The sequence below is a fragment of the Apodemus sylvaticus genome, chromosome 21, assembly GCF_947179515.1.
Source record: "Apodemus sylvaticus chromosome 21, mApoSyl1.1, whole genome shotgun sequence".
Classification (NCBI taxonomy): domain Eukaryota; kingdom Metazoa; phylum Chordata; class Mammalia; order Rodentia; family Muridae; genus Apodemus; species Apodemus sylvaticus.
Genome location: NC_067492.1, coordinates 18,214,929 through 18,238,964, shown reverse-complemented (window position 1 = coordinate 18,238,964; position 24,036 = coordinate 18,214,929). Strand labels below are relative to the sequence as shown.

At 45.7% G+C, this 24,036-nt stretch overlaps 1 protein-coding gene across 1 annotated transcript in view; it reads right to left on the bottom strand.

Moving 5' to 3' along the window:
• Fa2h (fatty acid 2-hydroxylase) overlaps nucleotides 1–12,413 on the bottom strand; it is a 52,243-nt gene extending 39,830 nt beyond the window's left edge. Inside the window, exon 1 of the mRNA XM_052167144.1 lies at nucleotides 12,130–12,413. Within this exon, the coding sequence (XP_052023104.1) occupies nucleotides 12,130–12,399 (270 nt within the window). The 5' untranslated portion in view covers nucleotides 12,400–12,413. The remainder of the gene's footprint in view (nucleotides 1–12,129) is intronic.
• Between the last annotated feature and the right edge of the window lie 11,623 nt (nucleotides 12,414–24,036).

The window sequence follows — 24,036 nt, the reverse complement described above, 5'->3', positions numbered from 1 at the left end:
ACTCGACCAGCCGAGCCACATCCCCAGACCTCATCTGTTTCCACCAGTCTTTACTCTCTAATGCACTATCTATGCTATCTACTATTTACACTCTAGCACACATATCTACGCCATGTGCTATACGCATGACACACATCTCTTTCCCTCTCTCCAGGCCAGATACTGACAGATCGAGTCTGACAGCTGAGATGCACTTCAAGGTCGGCTAACTGGGATCAGCTCCAATGGATGCATACTTAACTTCTCACAGGGCTGAGTTCAGGCATGATGGAAGAAGTCTCTTCCTGCTAATGGCACTGCTCTTAAGCCTGCTTGGGCTCCAGCGCCTCATCAACAGAGACTTCAGCAATGTTCCTACAGCATATGGTGGACAAGGAACTCAGAAGAGACTTGGAAGATTCCCTGGGCCAGCTTGGCCTTCCAGAGATAACCCCAGAGTAGGCTAGCACTTTCGGAGATACCCCAACACTGGCCATACATGATCGCAGGGCACAACCCAAAGCTAAGGTTTAGCCTATGGTTCTCAGGTCTTAGAAGCATTCACCTAAGCATTCTCTCTAGGACAAACAGGCACAGGTGAGGACACAGTATTTTTGGACCCCATGGTAAATCTCTGGGAAGGAGACAAGGCCCTGGAAAGTCACCTGATCCTGCACAGTCCTCTGGAGACATACATGACAAAGCAGCGGTAACTTATCAGCTACCTCCTTAGTGTAGCAGCCGCCTTCCACATTCATCAGAGGCAAGAACTGTCCAATCCTCTGGGTGCTCCTCCTCTATGGCGGCTTAGGCCAGACACAGGGACCGTCCAGAGCATTGAATGCACTGTCAGAGCATCAGACCCCTTAGAGCAGTGGTTCTCAACCTTCCTGATGCTTCAACCCTTTAGTACAGTTCCTCATGTTGTGCTGACACCCCAACCACAAAATTATTCTCATTGCTACTTCATAACTGTTATTTTGCTACTTTTATGACTCATAATGTAAATATCTTATATGCAGGACATCTGATATGTGACTCCCAAAGGAGTAGTGATCCACAGGTTGGACACAGTGCCTTAGCCCACATTCTGGGGGCTATAAATCATTATCATTTCATGTCCCCCACAGTCTGGGGATGTTTCACAGTCCATAAGGTCCATCAGAGGGGGTCATTGATGCCTACAGCCCTACCACTTGGAAGATCAGGACTAGAGCCTCAACTACATAAGAGAGTCGGAGGTTAACCTGGGCTACATGTGACTTCTCAGAAAGAATAGAATAAAGGAAAAAATGAAGGAAGACCAAACTTTGCCAACCCGGTCAAACTAAAGTGATGTAAATCACAGAATCCAGGGTACAGCTGCAGCAAACAAGAGTGCTTGTCCCTGTGACTCCAGATGCACCGTTTAATCCAACGCAACTCCCATCTTACATTTTGACCTCCAAACCCCCAATCTATAGAGGCACAGCTGTCAGGGGACTGGAGTGTCCAGCCTGCTGATTAATCAGTAACCGATCACACAGAGAGTGGGACATACGTCAGGGAAAGGAGTACCTGCTCTGGGTTGGAGATCTCCCTCACACAGGGCATATTCCAGAGGGAGAAGCAGTTTATGAGATCCAGAAAGCAAACAGAATCAATCAAAGAATCCCCTTCCATCTTCAGAAGGTTGAGAAACCCAGGCAGAAGGACGAGAGGGGCCTGAAATCATCCCACCTTCTCCAAAAGAAATTACATGCCCCCCATTGGCTTAATGTCATGCTAAGTTGTCCTCAGTGAGTTAATGGTTAACAGCACTCTGGATCTCTCTGAGCTGAGCAATCTATCTACTTTAAGGGTTCAAACGGAAAGTAGAGCCAGGTGTGGTGGCATGCCTCTTTAATCCCAACACTTGGGAGACAGAGGTAGGTGGATCTCTGAGGTTAGCCTGCTCAAATGATTGAGTTCCAGGACAGCCAGGGATATGCAGAGAAACCCTGTCTCAAAGAAAAGGAAGGAAGGAAGGAAGGAAGGAAGGGAGGGAGGGAGGGAGGAAGGGAGGACTGATTAGACTGGGAAGATGACCCAGTGGTTAAGAGCACTGGCTGCTCTTGCAGATGACCAGGATTCAGTTCCCAGAACCCACATTGTGGCTCACAATCACCTGTAAGTCTAGTTCCAGGCAATCTGATGCCCTCCTCTGGCCTCTGAGGGCTTCTGCATACTTGTGGTGCATATCAACTCATTCTCCCTCCCTCTCCCTCTCCCTCTCCCTTTCTCCTTCCCTCTCCGGCGACCCCCCCCCTCAAAAAAATTAAAATGAAAATCTATGATAAATATTTCTCAAAATACATATTTCCAAATGAACTTAAGTCACCTTACTGTTAGTTCTGCAAGGTTTATTGGCATCCAAATATTCTATCTAACTCCTAAAGACTCCAGTCACAAAGTGCAGCAAAACCATCTTACTACGCAAATACCTGCTAGCTGATGACATAGAGATTTAGCCTCTGTATCACTTACTTTTCTGTTGTTGGGATAAAATATCCAGATGAACACAATACAAGAACAGGAAGGCTTTTTTTCTGGCTCACACTTTGAGGGTACAGTCCATCATGGCAGGAAAGCCAAGGAGTTGAAATAGTTGGCTAAACTGCCTCCACAGCCAGGATTAGAGACCAATCAAATCCCACTGTCAGCTAGCTTCCTCTTCCTATGCAGCCTTGGATCCAAGCCCAGAGAACAGCAAGCTCCCTTTTAGGGCGGGGCGTCTCTGTCAGTCTAATCAAGATAATCTCTTACAGTTATGTCCAGAAGCTAACCTAATCTAAACAATCCCTCACACGAGTTCTTGGAGGCTCGCCTCCTAGCTGAGTTCAGATCCCATCCAGCTGACGATTAATGCCATCCCTGGTCCTGCTCAATTACTGTCCATTTCCTTCTATAGCTTTTCCCAAGACCATAGGCATGGTGGTCCCGTCTCTAATGGTTGGATATTGCTATTATCTGAATGTAGGTGATGTAACACAATGCAAAGTTGGAAAAATCATTGTCAAAATAGAGGATATTTTACCATGTCAGTGAGGGCAAAGAGAACTCACAAGTCCAGTGCAAATAAGGACTTGGGACACCCAGGCTTATTAATAGTGAGAGTTAATTAGAAACTGAGACCTTGGAAAGACCCTAACCTGTTCATCAGGGGACCAGGAGAGGCCCTTGGTCCTCAGATGTACTTGAGAGCTAGCCCTGCTGGGAAGTGCTCAGAATAGAGTTAGATACGGACTATGACCCATTGCTTGCTACTGCATTTCTGAGAAGTTACCTATGTTGATTCCAGTGTCCTTTCTCTGTTTTAAAGGACAGCCAGTCCCCATCCCTCACTCTACTGTCTGTGAAATACTGGTCTTCATTTAAGGAAGACTCACTTTGACCTTTTTATCCCTGAACTCTCCTACTTAGATCCAAGAACCAGCTGAGGTTTTGTTTGTTTTGTAATGCCACCTTGTATCATATCATGTTTAAACTTGGCACTTCCAAGGACTTGCCAGGGTCAAAAGAGAGCATTCAAGAAGCCAGGCTGATCTGGCATTCACGCTGACCTGGGGCAATAATGGGATCATAGCAGCCACATTTACTCCAGTGTAGGGAGCTTCAGAGTGCTGGTCTTGTAACAATTTAATAATCAGGATGTGGCATCACGTGCTTGTAATCCCAAGCCATGAGAGGCAGAGGCAGGAGGCTCTCGAGTTTGAGCTTACTTTGGGCTATATGTCAAGACTTTGTCCTTGAAAACAGCAGAAAACAACAACAACAAAAAACAACCCCCCCCAAAAAAAACCCAAAACCCAAACAAAAAAAAAAAAACAAAACAAAAAAACCCCAGTGGACCCATGTATGGTAACTTAGGACAACTGTAACTTAACGTCAGCACTTGGCAGGTGAAAATCAGAGTCAGGAGTTCAAGGTGAGACTTAGCAATATGGACCCTGTCTCAAAGAAACTTTTGAAACTGTGATGGTTTGTATATGCTCTGCTCAGGAGGGGCACTATTAGAAGGTGTGGCCCTGTTGGAGTAGGCGTGGCCTTGTTAGAGTAGGTGTGTCACTGTGGACATGGGCTTTAAGACCCTCATCCTAGCTGCCTGGAAACCAGAATTCTGCTAACAGCCTTCAGATGAAGATATAGAACTCTCAGTTCTGCCTGTACCACACCTGCCTGGATGCTGCCATGTTCCCGCTTGATGATAATGGACTGAACCTCTGAACTTGTAAGCCAGCCTCAATTAAATGTTGTCCATATTAGGGTTGTCTTGGTCAGGGTGTAACCTAACTAAGACAAAAACAAACACCAACTACCAAAACCCCGGAGTCTTTTCTTTGATATTCATGAGTAAATAATGGCCTAACATAGACTGTTGTCTTTCTTTCCTTCCTTCCTTCCTTCCTTCCTTCCTTCCTTCCTTCCTTCCTTCCTTCCTTCCTTTTCTTCTTTCTTCCATTTATTTTCCTTCCTTCCTTTCCTTCCTTCCTTCCTTTCTTCCTTCCTTCCTCCATCCCTCCCTCCCTCCCTCTCTCACTCTCTCTCTCTCTCTCTCTCTCTTTAGTGGCAGAATCTTATGTAGATCATGTTTGAGGCTAACTTTGAATTCCCTGTGTGTGTGTGTGTGCATCTGCTTCTCCTGCCTCTACCTCCCCAGTGTTACAGTGTTAGAACTATAGGCATGCACGACCATGATAAACTTATGGGTGCCAGTAACCAAACCTTGTCCTTCCTGCACACTAGGCAAAGTAATCTACAAATTGAGATACATCCCGGTCCCATATTTCATGATTACATATGAACAGGGACCACCAGAGAACAAGTAAGGGAGTTGTCGTATTTGAATTTACAAACTAAAGCCAGACATTTAAAGAAATATCCCACCAATCTCTGACTCATTTTCCTTAGGAAACAGCTATATCATACAATGTTGAGCAATACTAAGGAGTCCTACCAGACAGAAGAATATGAAGAACAGAATCCTAGCTCTTCTTCCTGTGCAAGAAGAGTTAGGACTAATTCACTTAGGTAATTATCAACCAGATATGTGTCGGTTGTCTGACTCACTCTATATAACCAAGTGTACTTATAACAATGGAATTTCTCCTAGCTTTCCCATAGCAGATCGTTAAGGCTTCTTGTATACACTGTAGTTCAAATATATCAAAGCAAATCCCCCCTGAAATTGATTTATCTGATACGACTATTTAAAGGTCACATGATATATTCTCAAAGTAGGAAACCAAAGTATTCCTGTAAGCATTGGGAAATTGCTCTGCAGTATAAAACACCAAGTCTAGGAGCCATTTTTTTTCAGTCATAAGCTTTTCAAGTGCTTTGAGCATTGATCTTGGCTTGTCATCCACATCCCTTTTTATTACTGACAGTCCTTTTTCTGTTGCAAAGAAGAACAGGTAGGGAGAGTGATAAGGTTGTCTGCCCACCTCAGATGGGCACTAGTTAGAAAAGGCTGAGAGCCACTACCAGGATCCTGGAAGATAACTCAGCAGTGGCTGCTCTTCCGGAGGACCGGGGTTCAGTTCCTGCTACACACGGCATGTCTATAACTCCAGTCCCAGGAAATCTGACACTTTCTTCTGACCTCCGTGGGCACCAGGCACGCATGTAGTACACATGCACGCACGCACATACATACATACATATGATTCAGACAAAACACTCATACATATAAGATACAAATAAATCTGAGAGAGGGGGCAGAGACGGAGTCATATGCATACACACACAGAGAGAGGGAAGGAGAGCGAGAGGGAGAGAGGGAGAAAGGGAGAGAGACCCCCTAGAGACTAAATGCTCTAGAGCCACTAGGGGACCAGTCACACCCTACGAGCAGAGTGGTATCCCAATTGCTTTCCCTGGCCTTGAACTTGCAGCATTTTTTCTGCCTCTGCCTCCAAAGTGCTGGGATTATAGTTCATAACACTACATCCAGAATGAATTGATTATTGTTGGAAAGTTTTAGGCTTTTTTTTTCTCTCATTGAAATACAGTCAATCTAAATAGCCAATGCTGGCCTTGAACTCCATGCTCCTGGGTTAGTTTCCCAAGCACCAGGATTACAGGTATGCACCACATCGGTTCTACTGCTATTTCCTATGATCAACTTCACTTTTATCCCTTAGACGAAGTCCAGGGAGAAGTGGACAGCAGTGTCTGGGTGAGGGATATGTTCCAGTCGTTCTGGCTGAAACAAATGGAGGGCAGAGGCAGAAACAGGTGACTCAATAACCCAGTCTCCAACCTGATTAGCTAATAAACAGGAGATATTTTTCATACATTTTAATTTTTGAATTATTATCTTTTTAATGAGGTACAGAGCCCAGATTTCCAAGCAGCCCATTCATTGGCTTGTTCAGACTCTCTCTTAGTCCCTGTTGACAAGAACCAGTGTGTCCTAACGAAACCCAGGTGAGTTAGGTGCCGGCCTCAGAGAGCTCACAGTTTCATACACAAGAGCCAAGGTGGGCAGTGAAGAAACCTTGAGAGAAGAATGTTGTGAAGGCTGTGAGGCAGGTCTAGGCAAAACTCTGTTAGGGTTTCCGAGGAGGAAAAAGGATGTTGTAGAGAAAGAGATGAGAGACTCGACATAAGACACAACCATTAAGCCATTCATGGGAAGCCAGTGAACACTGCCCAGCATAAGCTCTCATTTCAAAGCGTCATGGGCAACAGGGGTCACTGAAGTGACCTTCCCAGGAGCCTGCTGCAGTGCTGAGCATGATGGGACTCTGGCCAAAGTAGGGTCTTAGTAGGGGAGAGTGTTTAGAAAGGACACTGAGGAGACGTGTCATCTATCACGTCTCCCACTTTTATACTTCCAATCACTAGCGATTTCACCTTCAGCTTGGATCCTCTAGGTCAGAGCAAGCACCAGAGATTAGCTGTGGTTAGAGATGGGAACACTGAGTATCCCCAGGGGGGGACACTGAGTGAAGGAAGCCACCCTGCAGAGAGCATGGTGTCTTTCAGGGGAAACTCAGAGGCAAAAAAGAAAAATCTGGTTGTGATAGAGGTTGGGGCAGAGACACCTCTGAAAGGTGCTGTTGGCTGGGAGGAAGCAAGGGCTCATTGCAGGCTTTGGAAGAGTCCTACATCTTCCTCTGGGTTGTAGCAGTAGAAGGGTTTGCCTGGGTTAAAGGGGCTTGCAGAAAGCCTCAGGGTCCCCCTCCATACTGTAAAGCCCTGGAACATCTCCAGCACAACAGTACGTGGAGGTCTGAGCTGAAACCTCGGAGAGCTGGTAACTCCACTTTCACTGTGGGGTAGGGATGAGAAGTTGGCTCACTGAGACCCACTGGGCTGAAGACCTGGGTTGTCTTCACCTTTTTTCACTTTGCTGGTAGAGAAAAAGCAAGAAAATGCAGCAAGGAAGACTCAGAGGTGGTGACCAAGGATACACGGGGCACAGTAGGCAGAACGATGCCCTCTCCTCCCAGGACCCCGTGCCCTAGGACCTGAAGCCTGTGACTATGTTACTTTACTTGTCAAAAGGACTTTGCAGATGTCAGTTAAGGATCTTGAATTGGGGGAGACTATCTAGGATTATCTGGGTGTGCCCACTATAACCCTAAAAGCATCTGTAAGTGGTAGATCGAGAAAAAAGAGAGAGTTGGAGATGCGATGATGGAACTGAAGCTAAAGTAGTCAGACATTGACTAGTGGTCACTCAGGAAACACAGGTTGTCCCTGGATGGCTGAAAAGGCAAGAGAGGGGTCTCTAGAAACTCTAGAAAGAAGGCTGCCCTGTCTACCCATTGTCCCACTTCTGACCTCCAGAAAGGTAAAAGGATACATCTGTGTTGCTTTAAATCCATGCCTGTGGCATTTTGTTACAGTAGCAATAGAAAATGGATTCAGGCAGAAAACTAAAAGGATCAGGTATCCAAGTGAGGAAGAGTAGTAGAGAGGCCCCAGCAGGGGTCAGCCTCAAGACTGCAGCCAGGCCAGCAGAGAGGGGGTGGAACTAACCGCCAGAGCTAGGGAAGCCAAGGCTCAGAAGACCCTGGCAAAGGCTGCTTCAATAGAGACAATGGGGGGAACCTGCTAATTGCCTAAATAAACAAAAGCTACATGTGGGTTAACACTGTGTCTGTCATACTAGGGAGGTGAGACACCAAATAGCAGGGCTAGCAAGGATGACAGGTTCCACTCAGGCATTGGTTTGGGGTATTTCCTGGCAATGTTTCCAATGGAAATAACTCTCCTGTGCTTCTGGGACTCCCAAGAGTCCCATTTCTGACGTTCTTCCTCAATTCTTGCTCTCAAATCCAATTTGAAGTGATACCAGCAAGCACTCTTGGAGTCTCTGTGTGGAATTGGTGGTTGGGTCTACAGATGTGCTGCTAGCTGTCCTCATCCTCCAGGTAAGATTTGCTGGTGTTACAGCAGGCCAGAGCAGTTAGGAAAGGATGCAGACCTTTACTGCACCAGGCAGGCCCTCCTGGGAAGCTCTTGATGGTGGATTTCAGCAAGCCAACTTCTTATCTACACCCCCTGGATGCAAGTGGAGATAGATTACCAGCTCTCCCAGGTTTCAGCTCAGATCTCCAAGTAGGACAGTGCTGGAGGTATCCCAAGGCTTTACAGAAGGGAGGGGGAACCCTAAGGCTAAATAAATGCTAAAATAAAAGGTGGGTCTGTCTAGAGATGACCGTCCCAGCCTAATAACTCAAGTGGTGTCAGTGACTCATGGGTGACCAAAGTCTAGGGAATATAAACATCAATGGTCTTAGGAGGAGGTTTACACACAAAATCCCTTCCTTGCCTGTTTCTCTCTTTAAGTTATTTACTTTACTGTATGCCTGTGCAGAGTCCACAGGGGCAGGTCAGACGCAGGGGTCAGTTCGCTCCTTCTACTGTATGGATTCCAGACATCCGGCTCATGCTGGTCATTGTGTTTGTTGGCAAGTGCCCTCACCCACCGAGCCATTCACCAGCCCTTCTTTTTTTTTTTTGAGGTGGTGTTCACAACAGGGCTTCATGTCCACAGGGGGGAGAACACTTCTGTCCGTGCTTAGGCTAAGAAGATTGACCCCTCTCCACCCCCACCCTGGCCTCTGGCAGCCAGGGATGGTGAGATAGCTTCCTCCCATCAGCCACGGGCTCTTTTCATCTCCCCTACCCCACAGTATGTTGGCTCAAACAAGTCTGACTTGTTCTCTGTGTGTGCCTTTGTGTGAGTGTGAATGTGTGTGTAAAGTGTGTACATAGGGGTGTGGCAAAGTAGGGAACAGGGGAAAAGTGGGGTGGGCCTTCTTTATGGAAGAAGATACAGAGTGACCCCCTCCCCACTTAAAGATTAGGCTGGAGAAGGGTCCCTAGGGGAGGGGAAACAGGTACTTCTTAGCACTTTCTGCTCCTCACACATCAGGAGAGGGCTTTTAACTTCCAGGGGTATCAGCACCCCTGGTTTTCAGCAGGAAAGGAGCCAGGTAGAGAAGGCAATGTGGAGATTGTTAAAAGGCCTTATCTAGTCATCTCTTTGAATGGACACCCTGTCCCCCAATTTCTCCTTTGACTACCTACCTGTCTCCTTCAATTTAAAGAGAGCCTTGCCTGGTGTAGTAGTGAATGCCTGTAACCCCATCACTTGTGAAGCCCAGGCAGAGGGATCTTGAGTTTGAGACCAGCCTGACCGCCTGACCTATGTAGCAAGGTACCACACAAAACAAAAGAACATACGCTAAAATAAGGAGAATCTTGTACTTTCTACATTTGAACTCTGCCAACAGAGAGACAGGAAACTGGGATGAAGGGTGACTTTGGCTGTTGGCCAGATCTGGTCTGTGGGCCTGGAGGTATACTCTTAGGTTTTAGTTTTCGCTATACCCTCAGTTTGGAGCCCAGAAATCTGGTTGTTTGCAACATGACCACACTGGGACTCCTGGATATAACAGGTAAAGAGAGGGTATAGGAAGCTAAGGTGAACTAACTGGCTTTGCCTGAGTTCTCTCTGATCCTAGGGGTCAGGCAGGGCAAGGTGAAACCAAACCAAATCCTAGTGATGGGTATCTGGCAAAGCAGGAAGTTGGAGCCATCCAGAGCAGGGGAGGGAGCGACGTTCAGAATGGTACCGAGAGGCCACACCCTCAGCCTCCAGTCTGCAGAACATAGTTACAATACAGGGCAGGCCCAAGTGCCCTCACAGGCCTGGCACTCTCCAGTGTTCTGATCTTAACTGCTTGCTGATTTCTGTAGCCATTTCTCTGACAGTTGAGGGTATGCGTCTGTTCCTTCAGCAAGACCTGACACTAAGCACCAGCTTCCTATATTACTCTGGGTTCCCGTTGTGGAATGCCAAGTCTGGACAGTTTATGAAATCTCTTAGATCTTCTCTCTTAAGGCATTTCCTTTCCCTTCTGGTCATGGTAGTTGAGCTAAACAGCTGCTTTTTCTCTGGTCTCCTTGCATCTACCGGAGCTCCCTCCACTTCTTGTCACTGGAGCAAGGATACTCTTCCGGAGATGCAAATCTTTCCGAATCACTCTCTAGCTTAAGTCCTTTGGCCTCACAAGTCAACCCCCCCCCCCCCCGCCCGCTGCCCGCACCAACCACAGCCTTTGAGACTCATGCAATCAAACCCCAGTGACTTCTATCTCCCACCTCTTCCCTTTGTCTGCCAGTCCTTGGTCACCTTGGTTCCATTGCTGTCTCTTGACTGTGACACACTTAAAAAAAAAAACAAAAAAACATGCTATTCCTTTGTCTGGAACGTTCTTCTTACCATTTTGGCTAAGCTCTGTCTTTAGCTCTTGGTGAAAATGTCACTTTCTTCAAGGTAGCTCTTACGGAACCTGCTCTCCAAACTCTTCACCCAGACTCGGTATGCAAATATTATAAATATTAATGAATTTAATTAAACAATGGCCATGCCAGTAATATGGTGCCTTCCTTCCCCACTCACTCCATGAAAATGGCAACCATTTTCTGTTCAGTGTCTGTTGGTGCCTAGAACCGTGTCACCAACACATTTAAGAACCAAGTACGTGACTGAGTAAGAGACAGAGCAGGCACGATGGAGAAGAGGTGTCTCCTGGAACAGAATGGCATGTCCTCCCAGCTAAAGATCTAAAAGCACTTGAAAGAGAGTGAGTGACCAGGAGCAACCATGGCTTCACACCTAATCACGATGGCCTTACTGTCACCAGTCCTACCACCAGGCTTGGGAACAAGGAGTTAGCTTGGCTCCAACCTGAGTCTACTAAGAGCTCTGTGACTAAGGACAGTGTCCCCAACCTTAGGGATCCTTAGGGATGGAGATGACTTTGATTCTGGAGCAAGAAGCACTTGATTTTTGTCCTACCTAGTTGTTTGACCTCAGACATTTACAGAACTTCACCGAGCCCTTGTTCTCATACCCTGAAATGAGAATAAGACCCAGGGTGGGTTGAAGGTAAAATTCAAGATGAGTCTGTACCACACAGCAGTACTGAGCTTAGCATAGGCTGGGTTAGAAGTATCGACTTCTCCTTAGCAAGCTGGCTCGTGTATTTTATTTCACTCTTTCAAACCCCACAGCACTGTTTAGGTCGGAAATAAAATCAGGGGCTGGAGGACAGAATCAATAAAACGCTCTCCAGGTCCTCCGCCCACCCTGGAGCCCCTGAAGCCAGCAGAGCAGAGCAGAGCTTTGGATTTGTGCCTCCTTGAACCAAGAGAGTGGTGGGATGGGAAGCTGAGGCCAGGTGAGCCTAGGAACCTATTATTGAAAGAAGAAAGAAAACCAGAAAGGCTGATAAAGGAAAAGGAAAAGGAAGAGAAGAGAGAAAGGGGGGGCTGGTAGTGTCTGGAGCCAGAAACAGGAATTGAAGTTGTCAGGAGGTAGGGGGCTGCAGAAAGGACATGTTGGAAGGAGTATGCAGCCGGGTCAGGGGGTAGCACTGGGAAGAGGAAGATCAAGTTCCTGGCGATAGGAACGGGAATTCGGGGGCTGGGGGGTGGGGGCAGTGACCTGTTACCTGGAGAGAGACTGGGAAAACGGAGGGAAGTGAGGGTGGCGGCTGTCACCTTGCGTTCTCCTAGAGGGCAGGTGATCTGGGCTCTCTGAAGTGGCGGACTGGGGGAGGGGTGTGAGGCAGGGAGCGGGGTGTGTCCGGGGCCGCCTGGTACCTGCGGGTCCGCTCGCAGTTCGCCCACATAGTACTGCTCCAGCCAGCGGCGGGCGTTGTCCGAGTGTCTGTGAGGTGGCCCATCCAGGTCGGCACTGATGTCCTGGCCAGCCCGCGCCAGCAGCAGCTGCTCGCCCCCCGGATGATGCCGCACGAAGCCGGTGAGGTCGTAGAGGCTGGCCCCGCGACGGACCCAGCAGGCACCGGCCGCCAGGCGCCGCTGGACATCGGCGGGCGTGAAGGAGGCGGCGGGGGGAGGAGCGGGGGCCATGGCGGGAGAGCGGAGCTCGGATCTCGGAGCCCGGCAGTCTGCTCCGCGGCCGCCCAGCGCGCCTCTAACATCTCGGGAGCCGGGGCAGCCGCAACGGGCCGGCCGCCACCGCACCTGCTCATTTGCATGCCGTGCTCTCATTGGCCACTCGGTGGGACGCGGCTGGTGCCCGGAGCCGCCTCCCCATTGGCCCGCAGGGACCCGAGCCGAGCGCACGGCGCTGAGCGTGGCCAGCCAGGTGGCCCTGGGCAGGTAGAGGGCGTGCCCACCAGGTGTGCCGGCTGCTGCTGATGCGAGCCTGTTAAAGGAGACTATCAGGACCACCTCCTCGGCGGGCACGGAACGTCTACATCTTCAAGGAACCACGTCTTCAAGGGGGGAAACTTACTGTATTCAATTAGGCAGTTTCACCGGGCGGCGCCAAGGATAAGAGACACCTGGCAGATGTCTGGTCTTGTACCAGAGGTGGGGGCTGCGAAATATGTAAAGTCTCCCGGAACTCAGCCACAATATATTTAATATTTAAATTTAACTATATTTAATATTTAATTATATTTAATTATATAAATATTGAATATTATATTTAAATAATAAATATTCTATAATTATATTTATGAATATAATTATATTATATAATTAAATATTATATATAATTATATTTAATATTTTAAAACTTATATCATTGCACCATGTCAATGCGCGTCTAAACGCTGAATATTTATTTTTGAAATGTTGTAAATTTATATTATACACATTTTATTACAGTTTTAAATGAAAATGAAAAAAAAAAAAACACAAAACATATTTTCCTGGGTGGATTGGGTGAGTGAGCAGACGACTTTAAAGGATTTGTTTTACTTTATGCGTGAGTGTGTGCATGCCATGCAATGCTTCTGGAGGTCAGAAGAGAGTGTCAGTCCTCTGGAACTGGAGATTTGTGGGACGCTTGTGAGGAGCCATGCGTCTGCTGGCAGCCCAGCCTTGGTCCTCTGCAAGAGCAAGCAGTCAGTGCTCTGAACTACTGGACCAGCCCTCCGGTTGTTTTTATAAATCATATTTTATTGAAATAAAAGTCATTATTAGTAAGACAGCATTGGGAAGCTGCATAGCTAGATTGTGTTTTTATTTAAGCATTTTCTATTTTGTTCATTATGCACCTTTTGCATTAGTTCTGAGTTGTGGAAGACTATTAAAGTATTTATCTTGGGAATTACTATTTACTTTATTGACTTATGATTTTAGTGCATCTATCCACCTATCAGCAAAGACTTGGCTGATTCAGTGCCACCCACCCCCTAGCCTCCTCCTCTTTTCCTCTTGTTTGGGAAGGGCAGTCAGTGGCTTTGGAGACCTTCTGAGGTAGAGGTGAACTGCTGGCCTACCTGGCAACTGATGGGTGTGGGCACACGTCATCTCTTTTGTGAGATCTTTTATTCTGACTGATGATTGTATTCTTAATTTCTGGATGAGCCACCATCTGGTGAATGGGGAATAAAACTTGTGATATTTTCAAGAAGGAAAAATTATTTATGCTGGGTCCAGAGAGAGAATTGCTACGACCCTTCATTGCTTTTCCAGAGCACCAGAGGTCAGTTTCCAGCAGGCAGCTCGGGACCACCTATAACTCACTCCAGCTCCAAAGAATCCTGCACCATCTCTGGTCTCCATGGGAACACACCTTTTTCTCTTCTTTCTTTCTTTCTTTCCTTCCTTCCTTCCTTCCTTCCTTCCTTCCTTCCTTTTCCTTCCTTCTCTTTCTTTACTTTCTTTTCTTTCTTTCTTCTTTTCTTTCTTTCTTTCTTTTTCTTTCTTTCTTCCTTTCTTTCTCTTTTTCCTTTTTTTTTTTTGAAACAGGATCTCACTGTATCTATATAGCTTACTTTACAGACCAGGCTAGCCTTAAATTCATATAGATTTGCCTGCCTCTTCATCCTATGTACTAGGATCAAAGGTGTGCACTACCACATCCAGGAACACACATAATTTTAAAAAAAAAGACTTTAAAGCATTTGTCTTGAGATTTGAAGTTATCTTGAATTTTTTTCGTAGGCTCTTAAATTTTGGTACCTTCCTCTGTCTTACATCATAACTCCCAGGAGGGAATCCTGGAGGGAGAACAGGGAATCAGGCCTCCTTTCTACAAGGAAAACTAGGGGCCTTGGAGGCAAAGCCTGTAGACTGAGTATGTCATCAGAATCTTGTTAAGGAAAGCCACACACAGCCGGGCGGCTGTGTGTGGCGCACACCTGTAATCCCAGCACTCTGGGAGGCAGAAGCAGTCGGATTTCTGAGTTCGAGGCCAGCCTGGTCTACAGAATGAGTTCCAGGACAGCCAGGGCTACACAGAGAAACCCTGTCTTGAAAAAAAACAAATCCAAAAAAACCAACAAAAAACAAACAAACAAAAAACCCCCAAAACCCAAAACAAACAAACAAACAAACAAAAAAGGAAAGCCACATACAGCTTTAACTGCTCAGCAACAGATCCGGATTTGTAATCAAACTTCCAGGTCAGAGGCTGCTCCAGCCAGCTGACTTTTGTCCTGCCCACCCTCCACCCCCTGAAAAGTTTTTCCACGTTGCTTGTGCTTATTGCCCAGACAGGGCTCACTAGCACTGTGTGGTAAGCCTGTGTCAAGCCTCAGGGCCACTACAACAATAGAAGCACGAAAAGTCTGGCTAGCTGGTCTCACCCTCCAGGGATAGGTAAAAGTTCTACTGTGAGGTCTGCTAAGGAACAGGTAGCCATCAGACCTGGGAAACAAGACCTGAATGGTCACCCTCACCCCATTTTCACATCTACTGTGCTCCAGATATGTGGCATGGTAAAAGCAGACAGGCACAGGCTCCTAAGAGTGTTGGAAGATATCATACGTGGGAAGGCTCCATTACTGTTCCTGTTCCTCACTCCTGCCTTGTCTGAAGCTGAACAAACAGACTAGTCGTCCATTCAGAATTGCAATACACACATTTTTGCTCTAGTAATTCCACATCTAGAATTGTGATCAAGGAGATATGATATTTCAAGATGTAAAATTAATAGCAGTGATTACAACATTGTTTATAGAGTGGATGCAACCATCGTGAAGGTGGAATTGTAGCAAATACCATGTAGCCATCAGAATCAGGCAGACACATGGTTAATGGATGTAATAATCTCCAGGATATTGTAGTGGGAAACAAGTGTGTATGGCATGCTAACAGCTTGTTTGCTTGTTTTGAGATGGGGGTCTCATCATGTATCTCTGGCTAGTCTGGAATCACTGTCTAGACTAGGCTGGCCTCTAACTCAAAGAGATCAACCTGCCTCTGCTTCCCAAGTGCTGGGATGAAAGGCATGTGCCACCATGCCTGGCCTTGTTATTTTTAATTATTTGGTATTTTAAAATATCTTTACACAAACTAAAGGATATATGTAAATTTTAAAACAAACAGTGTAACTAGTTAAGACAGGCACTTGAACCTGAACTTACTTTTGTACTCCAAACTGTCCACATTCTGCCTCCTGGTTATCAATCAATAAATATCTCGACCCTGACTTTGGTTTCTTCTTGTGCTGGGGATTGTACTCATGCTAAGCAAACATTCTACCAATAGACTACACTCCCCGTTTATCTTCACCTTTTATTTTTTTCTATTTTAGATTTTATTTTGTTTGTGTGTGTGCATGCATTCATGTAAGTATGTGTATGAGGAGGCCCACAAAGGCCAGAAAAGGGCCTTGGGTCTCTGGGCACCTACTGGGATGCTAGGAATCAAATTCAGGTCCCCTGGAAGAGCAGCAAGCACTCTTAACTGCTGATCTGTCTCTCCAGCATCACTCTACCTCTCATCTCATTATAGAGATGCTGGGGTTACCGAACCAGCCTTTGTTGCTGTGTCCAGCTTTGCACATGCTCTGGACATTCAAACCTATGCCTCTATGCTGGCGAGACATGCGAGCTACCTTCTGTGCATCTCCACAGCCTCCTTATCTTTTATGTCAACAATCTGTGTGTGTCCACAACGTGTATTGCTTGAATTAAGTTGGTTCTGTGGAAAGCACGTGATAGTCATTTGTCATTGCGTAGCTTTGTGTATTTCAGTTGGTAGTGTCTAACGGTAGTTATCCGTGGGGCGGAGCTTTATTGCAGTCTGCCAATCATCCTCTCTTATTCCACTCTATGAGCTCATCTATTTCCCCTGGCCTTTGCATAGGAAGCACTTTCTCCCCCCCCCCCCCCCAACACCTCTCTCATTACAGGGTATCAGGGAGAAGCCTTGGATGACCTGGAACATGCTTCAAAGATCAGGCTATCCCAGAACTCAAAGACAGCTGCCCACCTCTGCTTCCTAAGTGCTGAGATTAAAGGAGTGTGCCGCCATACTTGGCTCTTTCTTCTAAGCATTCCTGGATACATGGGTAAGAATCTCTATAGCTTACATATCTAGAGGTGTAAATTACTGTGTCCTGGGATATACAAGTGTTACAGTTACAGGGTAATGTAAATTAGTTTCTAAGTAACTATACTGGTTTACATTCCCATAAGTACCGTATAAAAACCCCTGCCTCTGTGATGGCAGAATATCTACATAAACCACGGGATATTATTCCACGTTTGGGATTTACATAGTCTCCTTCATACTTGTGCAGTCAACATTCATTTTATACTTCAAGTTATAACACAATTCTACTTAATTTTGTTGCTCAAACTTCTGACCACCGGGAGCTGTTGTATGTCTTTGATATGTTCCTGCAGGTATAGAATCAGTCATTCCTCCATAGCTCTCTTGTTCCTTTTACTGGATAATGGTCTGAGAAAATAAGATGCGGGCCAGGGATGGTGGCAGATCCACATGAAGATGGCACTCAGATGATAGAGGCAGGAGGAGCACAAGTTTAAGACCAGTCCATTTCAGGCTGGAGAGATGGCTCAGCGGTTAAGAGCACCGACTGCTCTTCTAGAGGTTCTGAGTTCAATTCCCAGCAACCACATGGTGGCTCACAACCATGTAAAGGGATCTGGTGCCTTCTTCTGGTGTATCTAAAGACAGCTACAGTATACTCATTTACATAAACTAAATAAATAAATCTTTAAAACAAACAAACAAACAAAAGATGAGCCCATTTCACTCTCCTCCTCAGAAAGTTAATACATGTAAATTATGAGTAATTTTGTCCAACAAATTTGCTAATTAGATTAAAGGAGTTAATCGTTTTCAAATATTCAAGTTGTTATAAGTCCATTAAAGAAGAAATAGATGAATGGAATAGCCCCATGCTTGTTAGTAAAATTCCACACATACTTTTAAAGTTTCAAAGGAAATTTTAGACTCATGGATCTTCACTGGTTAATTCTGTGAAGCATTGGCTTTACTGGTAATACTAGCAAATACTTAAAAAAATAACTAGCCGGGCAGTGGTGGCGCATGCCTGTAATCCCAGAACTTGGGAGGCAGAGGCAGGCAGATTTCTGAGTTCAAGGCCAGCCTGGTCTACAGAGGAGTTCCAGGACAGCCAGGGCTACACAGAGAAACCCTGTCTCGAAAAGCCAAAAAAAAAAAAAAAAAAAAAAAAAAAAAAAGTTTGGCTAAGCAGTTAAGAGCGCTAGTTGCTCTTGCAGAGGACTCACCTTCAATTCCCAGCATGAGCACGGTGGCTCATGACCATCTCTAACTCCAGAGCCAGGCGATCTGATACCCTCCTGGGCAGCATGAACTTCCATGCAGGCAAAACACTCACACACATGTAAATAAAAGTAAATATATCTCTTTCTTCAAAAGAAGAAAAAAAGAAGAGGAGGAGAAGGAGAAGAAGAAAAAGAAGAAGAAGGAGGAGGAGAAGGAGGAAGAGGAGGAGGAAGAGGAAGAGGAGGAGGAGGAGGAGGAGGAGGAGGAGGAGGAGGAGGAATGATTCTACACAATTCTTCCAGAAATTGAGTAAGAAATAATACTTTCCACCTCATGCTTAGTGGGTGTGGTCACTTGAATGAGAAATGTCTACCATAGGTTCCTGTGTTTGAACTTATCACCCCCGGCTGGCAGCACTGTCTGGAGAGGTTTGGGAGGTGTAGCCTTGCTGGAGAAAGTAGGCCACTGGAAGTAGACTTAGAGAATAGACCTCTCCGGCGTCCAGTCCATACTTGGAGATGTAATCTCTCAGCTTCCTGCTCCTGTTTCTTTGCCTGCTGCCTGCTTCTCACTGCCTGCCACCCACCACCTGCCGCCCTTCGCCCGTCACCTTTCTTCTCTGCCGTTGATGTATTATCATCCCTCTGGAACTATAAAGCAAATTAAATACTCCCTTCCATAAGCTTTTTTTGATCGTGCCATTTTATCACAGAAACAGAGAAGTAACCAATAGGGAGGTCAATATTATTCTAACTCTCGTACCAGATTAAACCATTAGAAAAAAAAAAAACACTACAGACCAGTACTGTGCACTGACATAACTGGAAAATTTTGTGTTTGTGTATCTGTGTGTAATAAATGACTGGGTGTGGGTACACAGGTGCCTCTGCACACATGCACACATCCTCTGAGGTCAGAGGGCAACGCCAGGTGTCAGTCCTTGTCCTGTGCTTGGTTTGAGGCAGATCTCTTGTTCACTGTTGAATATACCAGGCTAGTCGACTCACAAGCTAGCAGAGCTGTGACTACAGATTCATGCTACCACATCTGGATTTATGTGGGTTCTGGAGATCTGAACTCAGGTAATGCATCTGACACTGAGTTATTTCCCCAGCCCCCCATCCATCTCTTAACCAAACTTTAGCAATACAGCAATACGATACAACAATATAATAAATGGTTCGTCATGAATACATGAGGTCTATTACAGGGAAGGAAATTTGGTTTAACAGTAGGAGCTAAGGAACTTTCACCACATAAACAAACAAACAAAAAAATTCAACTCTGTGTGATCATCAGATGAATGGGGGAAAAAGGAACATTTGTTGTAATCAACCCAAATAAATACATTTCCATCACCCTTTATGTCCTCCCATTCCAGTGAGACAGAAAGCACATCCCCAGCCCTGATAAAGATTGACTACAAAAATCACACAACAAACCGCAGACTTCGTGGTGAAAATGAAAACACTTTCTGACGCACATCAAAAAGACTGTGAAGAGTCCAGTCTTACCACATATTTTTTTTTAAGGCTTATTTATTTTATATGAGTATACTGTGGCTGTCATCAGACACACCAGAAGAGGGCATCGGATCCCATTACAGATGGTCCTGAGCCACCATGTGGTTGCTGGGAATTGAACTCAGGACCTCTGGAAGAGCAGTCAGTGCTCTTAACTGAGCCATCTCTCCAGCCCCAGTCTTGCCATTTTCGTTTAGCATGGTACTAATATTTTCTTTTAAAGCCAGGGTCTCTCTCTATAGCCCTGGGTTGTCCTGGAACTCACTGAATAAAGGCACCACACCTGGCTTTTTTTTTTTTTTTTTTTTTTTTTAACTTTTTGGATCTCAAGTGTCCTCAGGATGGCCTCTTGTTCTCTGTGTGCCTGAGGATGACCTTGAACTCCTGATCTTTCTGCTTCCACTCCCACAGACAGGGATTACAAGTGTTGGGTGTTGTGCCTGGCCCTGTAATAAAGGTTTGGCCAGTGTAAAGGTCAACAAAAGAAAAGTCATTTCTTCAGGCTCAGAGGAAAGGAGCTGGATTGTCTTTATTCGGAGGGGACACAATGGTCTCTGTAGAAAATCTGGTAAAAATTCACACACATACACATATACCACACACACACATACCACATACCACATACCACACACACACACACACACACACATATACCACATACACATATACCACACACCACATGTACACACACACAAGCTAGAGTAAATGAGGTTAGCAAGGACATGAATTCAAGATCTATTTACAGAAATCAATTATAGCTCCCTCTACTAAACACAAATGATTAGAAGTTGAAGATTTAAAAAACCCATTTAATAGAGCATTATAAACTGTGACCTAGAGGACTTGGGAGTATGGCTTGGTGGACAGAGTACAGGGTATACAAGCAAGAGGACTGGAGGGAAGATGCCCCACTACAACCTAAATCTATGCCAGGCAGGGGTGGTGGCTGCTTGTAATCCCAGCTCTCAGGAGACAATGATAGGAGCCCCCAAAGCAAGCTGAGTAACTAAACTAGCTAAACTGGTGATGAGAGACCCTGCCTCAGTGTACAAGGTGGAGACCAATGAAGGAAGATGTCAGATCACAACCTCTGGCTTCCATAGTGAGCACCTACCTATGTGAATACACACACACACACACACACACACACACACACACACACACACACATACACACAATGCCCACCATGCAAAAAAAAGAGAAAAAATAACTATGAAATAGGAATATGTCTGACAAAGTTCAGTTAGTGATTATATATTAATAACAACAAGACACTGGTGAGAAATTGTATGCAAAGAAGTATACTGTAGCTGAATTCAGACACACCAGAAGAGGGCATTGGATCCCATTACAGAGGGTTAGGAGCCACCATGTGGTTGCTGGAAGTTGAACTCAGGACCTCTGGAAGAGCAGCCAGCGCTCTTAACTGCTGAGCCATCTCTCCAGCCACTGGTGAGAAATTTAGGAAGAATTCTAGGTATTGACACATACTTTATTTAAGGTCATCCTTGACTATATAATGAGTTTGAGGCTAGCCTGGGCTACTCAAGACCCTGCTTAAGAAAATAATAAACTAGAATACTTAGCGGTGTTCTAAGAGATCAGTTCTTCCTTATGTGATTTTCAGATTTAATGCAATTCTGTTCTGAGAGGTTCACAGCTCTCATATGCATGCACACACCAACCACAGTTCACTCTCACCGCCTTTGGATCCTTACTCAGATTTCTGTCTGTCTTTCTGTCTGTCTGTCTGTCTGTCTCTCCCTCTCCACCCCCCACCTCTCCTCCTTTGGAAACACTCTGGGCAAATACTGCATGGAGCAATGAGTCCTGGCACCAACCTGAGACCGTGAACTTGCTGAGGGAGTATATTGGCCACAAGCGAAGTCATGAGCCATCTGCCCACAGTCTGGCTTCTCCTACCTGCTTATCTTACCTGCTTACCTGTCATATCTTACTACCCAGAAAATCACCCCATGTGTAAGTAATGTCATGGGAAGTATGGCTTCCCAGACATAGCCCCAAGATGGATCTCTGCAGATCTACCAGGGGGAAAGCAAGCCTTCCAAAATGCCCATCAATGGTAGAGATGTTCAGGGAATAATTACACATACCTGTAATCCTTGTCCTCAGGAGGCAGAGAAAGGAGGGTTATTGTAAGTCAAAGGCCAGCCTGGTCTACATAATGAGTTCCACACCCAGCCAGAGCCACAGAGCCACTCAGTCTTCAAAAAGACAAAAATAAAATGTGAAAGGAACAGAAAATCCTAGAATGACTCAGAACCCCCAATTTGGGACTTGTGCATCCGCACCCCTCAGGCTGTTTAGTCCTGAGGTGCCCAGAGCGGTGCCTCCCTCGGCGTTTTCCAAGGGTGGAAAGCTCTGACAGCAGTGGCACAGCTGTCAGAAAGTAAGAAAGCTATTCACTTTGTATTGCACCCTCACCCCTAGTCTTATTGATTATGCCAATGAGAAAGCCTTTGTTTGATGCTGGGCTCTCGCTTTTTTTTGGGGGGGGGCCAAAGATTTGAGCTTTGGCTATTTAGCCAAAGCCTAGTGAGAATCCATTAGCAATCGTATAATATAGTATCTTCTTTGTTGTATTTATTGTTACCTTAGACACCTGGCAACGGTGACTGGGTTTTCCATTTCTGTTTTGTTTTTGGTTTTTATTTTATTTTATTTTATTTTATTTTATTTTATTTATTTATTTATTTATTTATTTATTTATTTATTTATTTATTTATTTATTTATTTATTTATTTTTGCTTTTGGTTTTCCGAGACAGAGTTTCTCTGTATAGCCCTGGCTGTCCTGAAGCTCACTCTGTAGACCAGGCTGGCCTCGAACTCAGAAATCTGCCTGCCTCTGCCTCCCAAGTGCTGGGATTAAAGGCGTGTGCCACCACTGCCTGGCCTGGTTTTCCATTTCTAATAATGATGTAGAATTCTTTTTTTCTCTCTCTCCTCTTCTTCTTCCTCCCCACCATGTGTTTTGATACATGTCTCACTCTACCACCCAGGCTGGGGTTGAATTTGAGGTCCTCTAACCTTAGTTTCTAGAATAACTAGGATTATAGGTCTGAGCCGCCATGACACCAGGCTTGGTTTTCTTTTCTTTTTTTAAATTTATTTTATTTATATGAGTGCACTGTCAATCACACACCAGAAGAGGGCATCAGATCTCATTACAGATGGTTGTGAGCCACCATGTGGTTGCTGGGACTTGAACTCAGGAGCAGTCAGTGCTCTTAACCACTGAGCCATCTCTCCAGTCCCCTGGTTGGTCTTTAAAAAGTGAGTTACAGTTTCCAATGGAAAGAGAACGACAGCATCTCACCCACAAAACCCAAAATTTGCCCAGCCTGCAAGATGGGCAGGGATAAAGATGGAAACAGACTGAAGGGGTGGCCAGCCAATGACTGGCCTAACTTAAGACCCACCCCATGGCAGAGAGCCAGCCCCTGACACTATTAATGATACTCTGCTATGGTTACAGACAGGAGCCTAGCATGACTGTCCTCTGAGAGGCTTCATCCAGCTGCTGATGGAAACAGATGCAGAGACCCACAGCCAGACATTAGACAGAGCTCAGGGGGGCTTGTAGAAGAGCAGGGGAATGATTGAGGGGGCTGGAGGGGTCAAGGACACCATAAGAAGACCTACAGAGTCAACTAACCTGGGCCCATGGTGGCTCACAGAGACCGAGCCACCAATCAAAGAGCAAGCACAGCATGGGCCTAGGTCCCCTACACATACGTCGCAGCTGTGCAGCTGTGCAGCTGTGCAGCTGTCTCTGACTCTGTTGCCTGCCTTTGGATCCCTTTCCCCTAGCTGGGCTGCCTTATCTGGCTTCAGTGGGAGAGATGTGCTTCATCTTGCTTTGACTTGATGTACCAGGGTGGGTTGGTACCCAAAGGGGCCCTCACCTTTCTCTGAGAAGAGGGGAGAGGGAAGAAAGGAGAAGGGGTTGTAAGGGTGAGGCTGGTGGTGGGGGGCTGCTATCTAGATGTAAACTGAATGAATGAATGAATGAATGAATGAATATAATAATTAAGTGAGTGAGTCACAGAAAGAAAATGGGAGCAGCCAGGTGGCTCAGCAGGTCAAGTGTTCGCCATGGAAACCCTGAGACTCTGAGTTTAATCCCCGAAATCCACCTGCAAATGTGAGATACGATGGGCGGCATGGATCTATAATCCCATCGGATAACATCTTGGACCTATAGAAAATCTTTCCACCTTGCTGTGGTCGCCTCTCAGTCACTACATTGTAAAATTGCCTTGGTTTATGACTCTCTCTGTTCTGTAAAACCGTGCAACATCATGACACAGTCTTCGTGTAATCTGGGGTTTCCTCATCTGTGAAAAAGTGGTGCTAGCAGAGCTGATAATACAGTTTAAAAAATTAAATAGTGTGTGAGAATCCCATAAACATTTGGTTTTGTGTGTGGTATTTTTTGAGACTGGGCCCAATGCCCAAGTCTGGTCTTAAACTCCTGATGC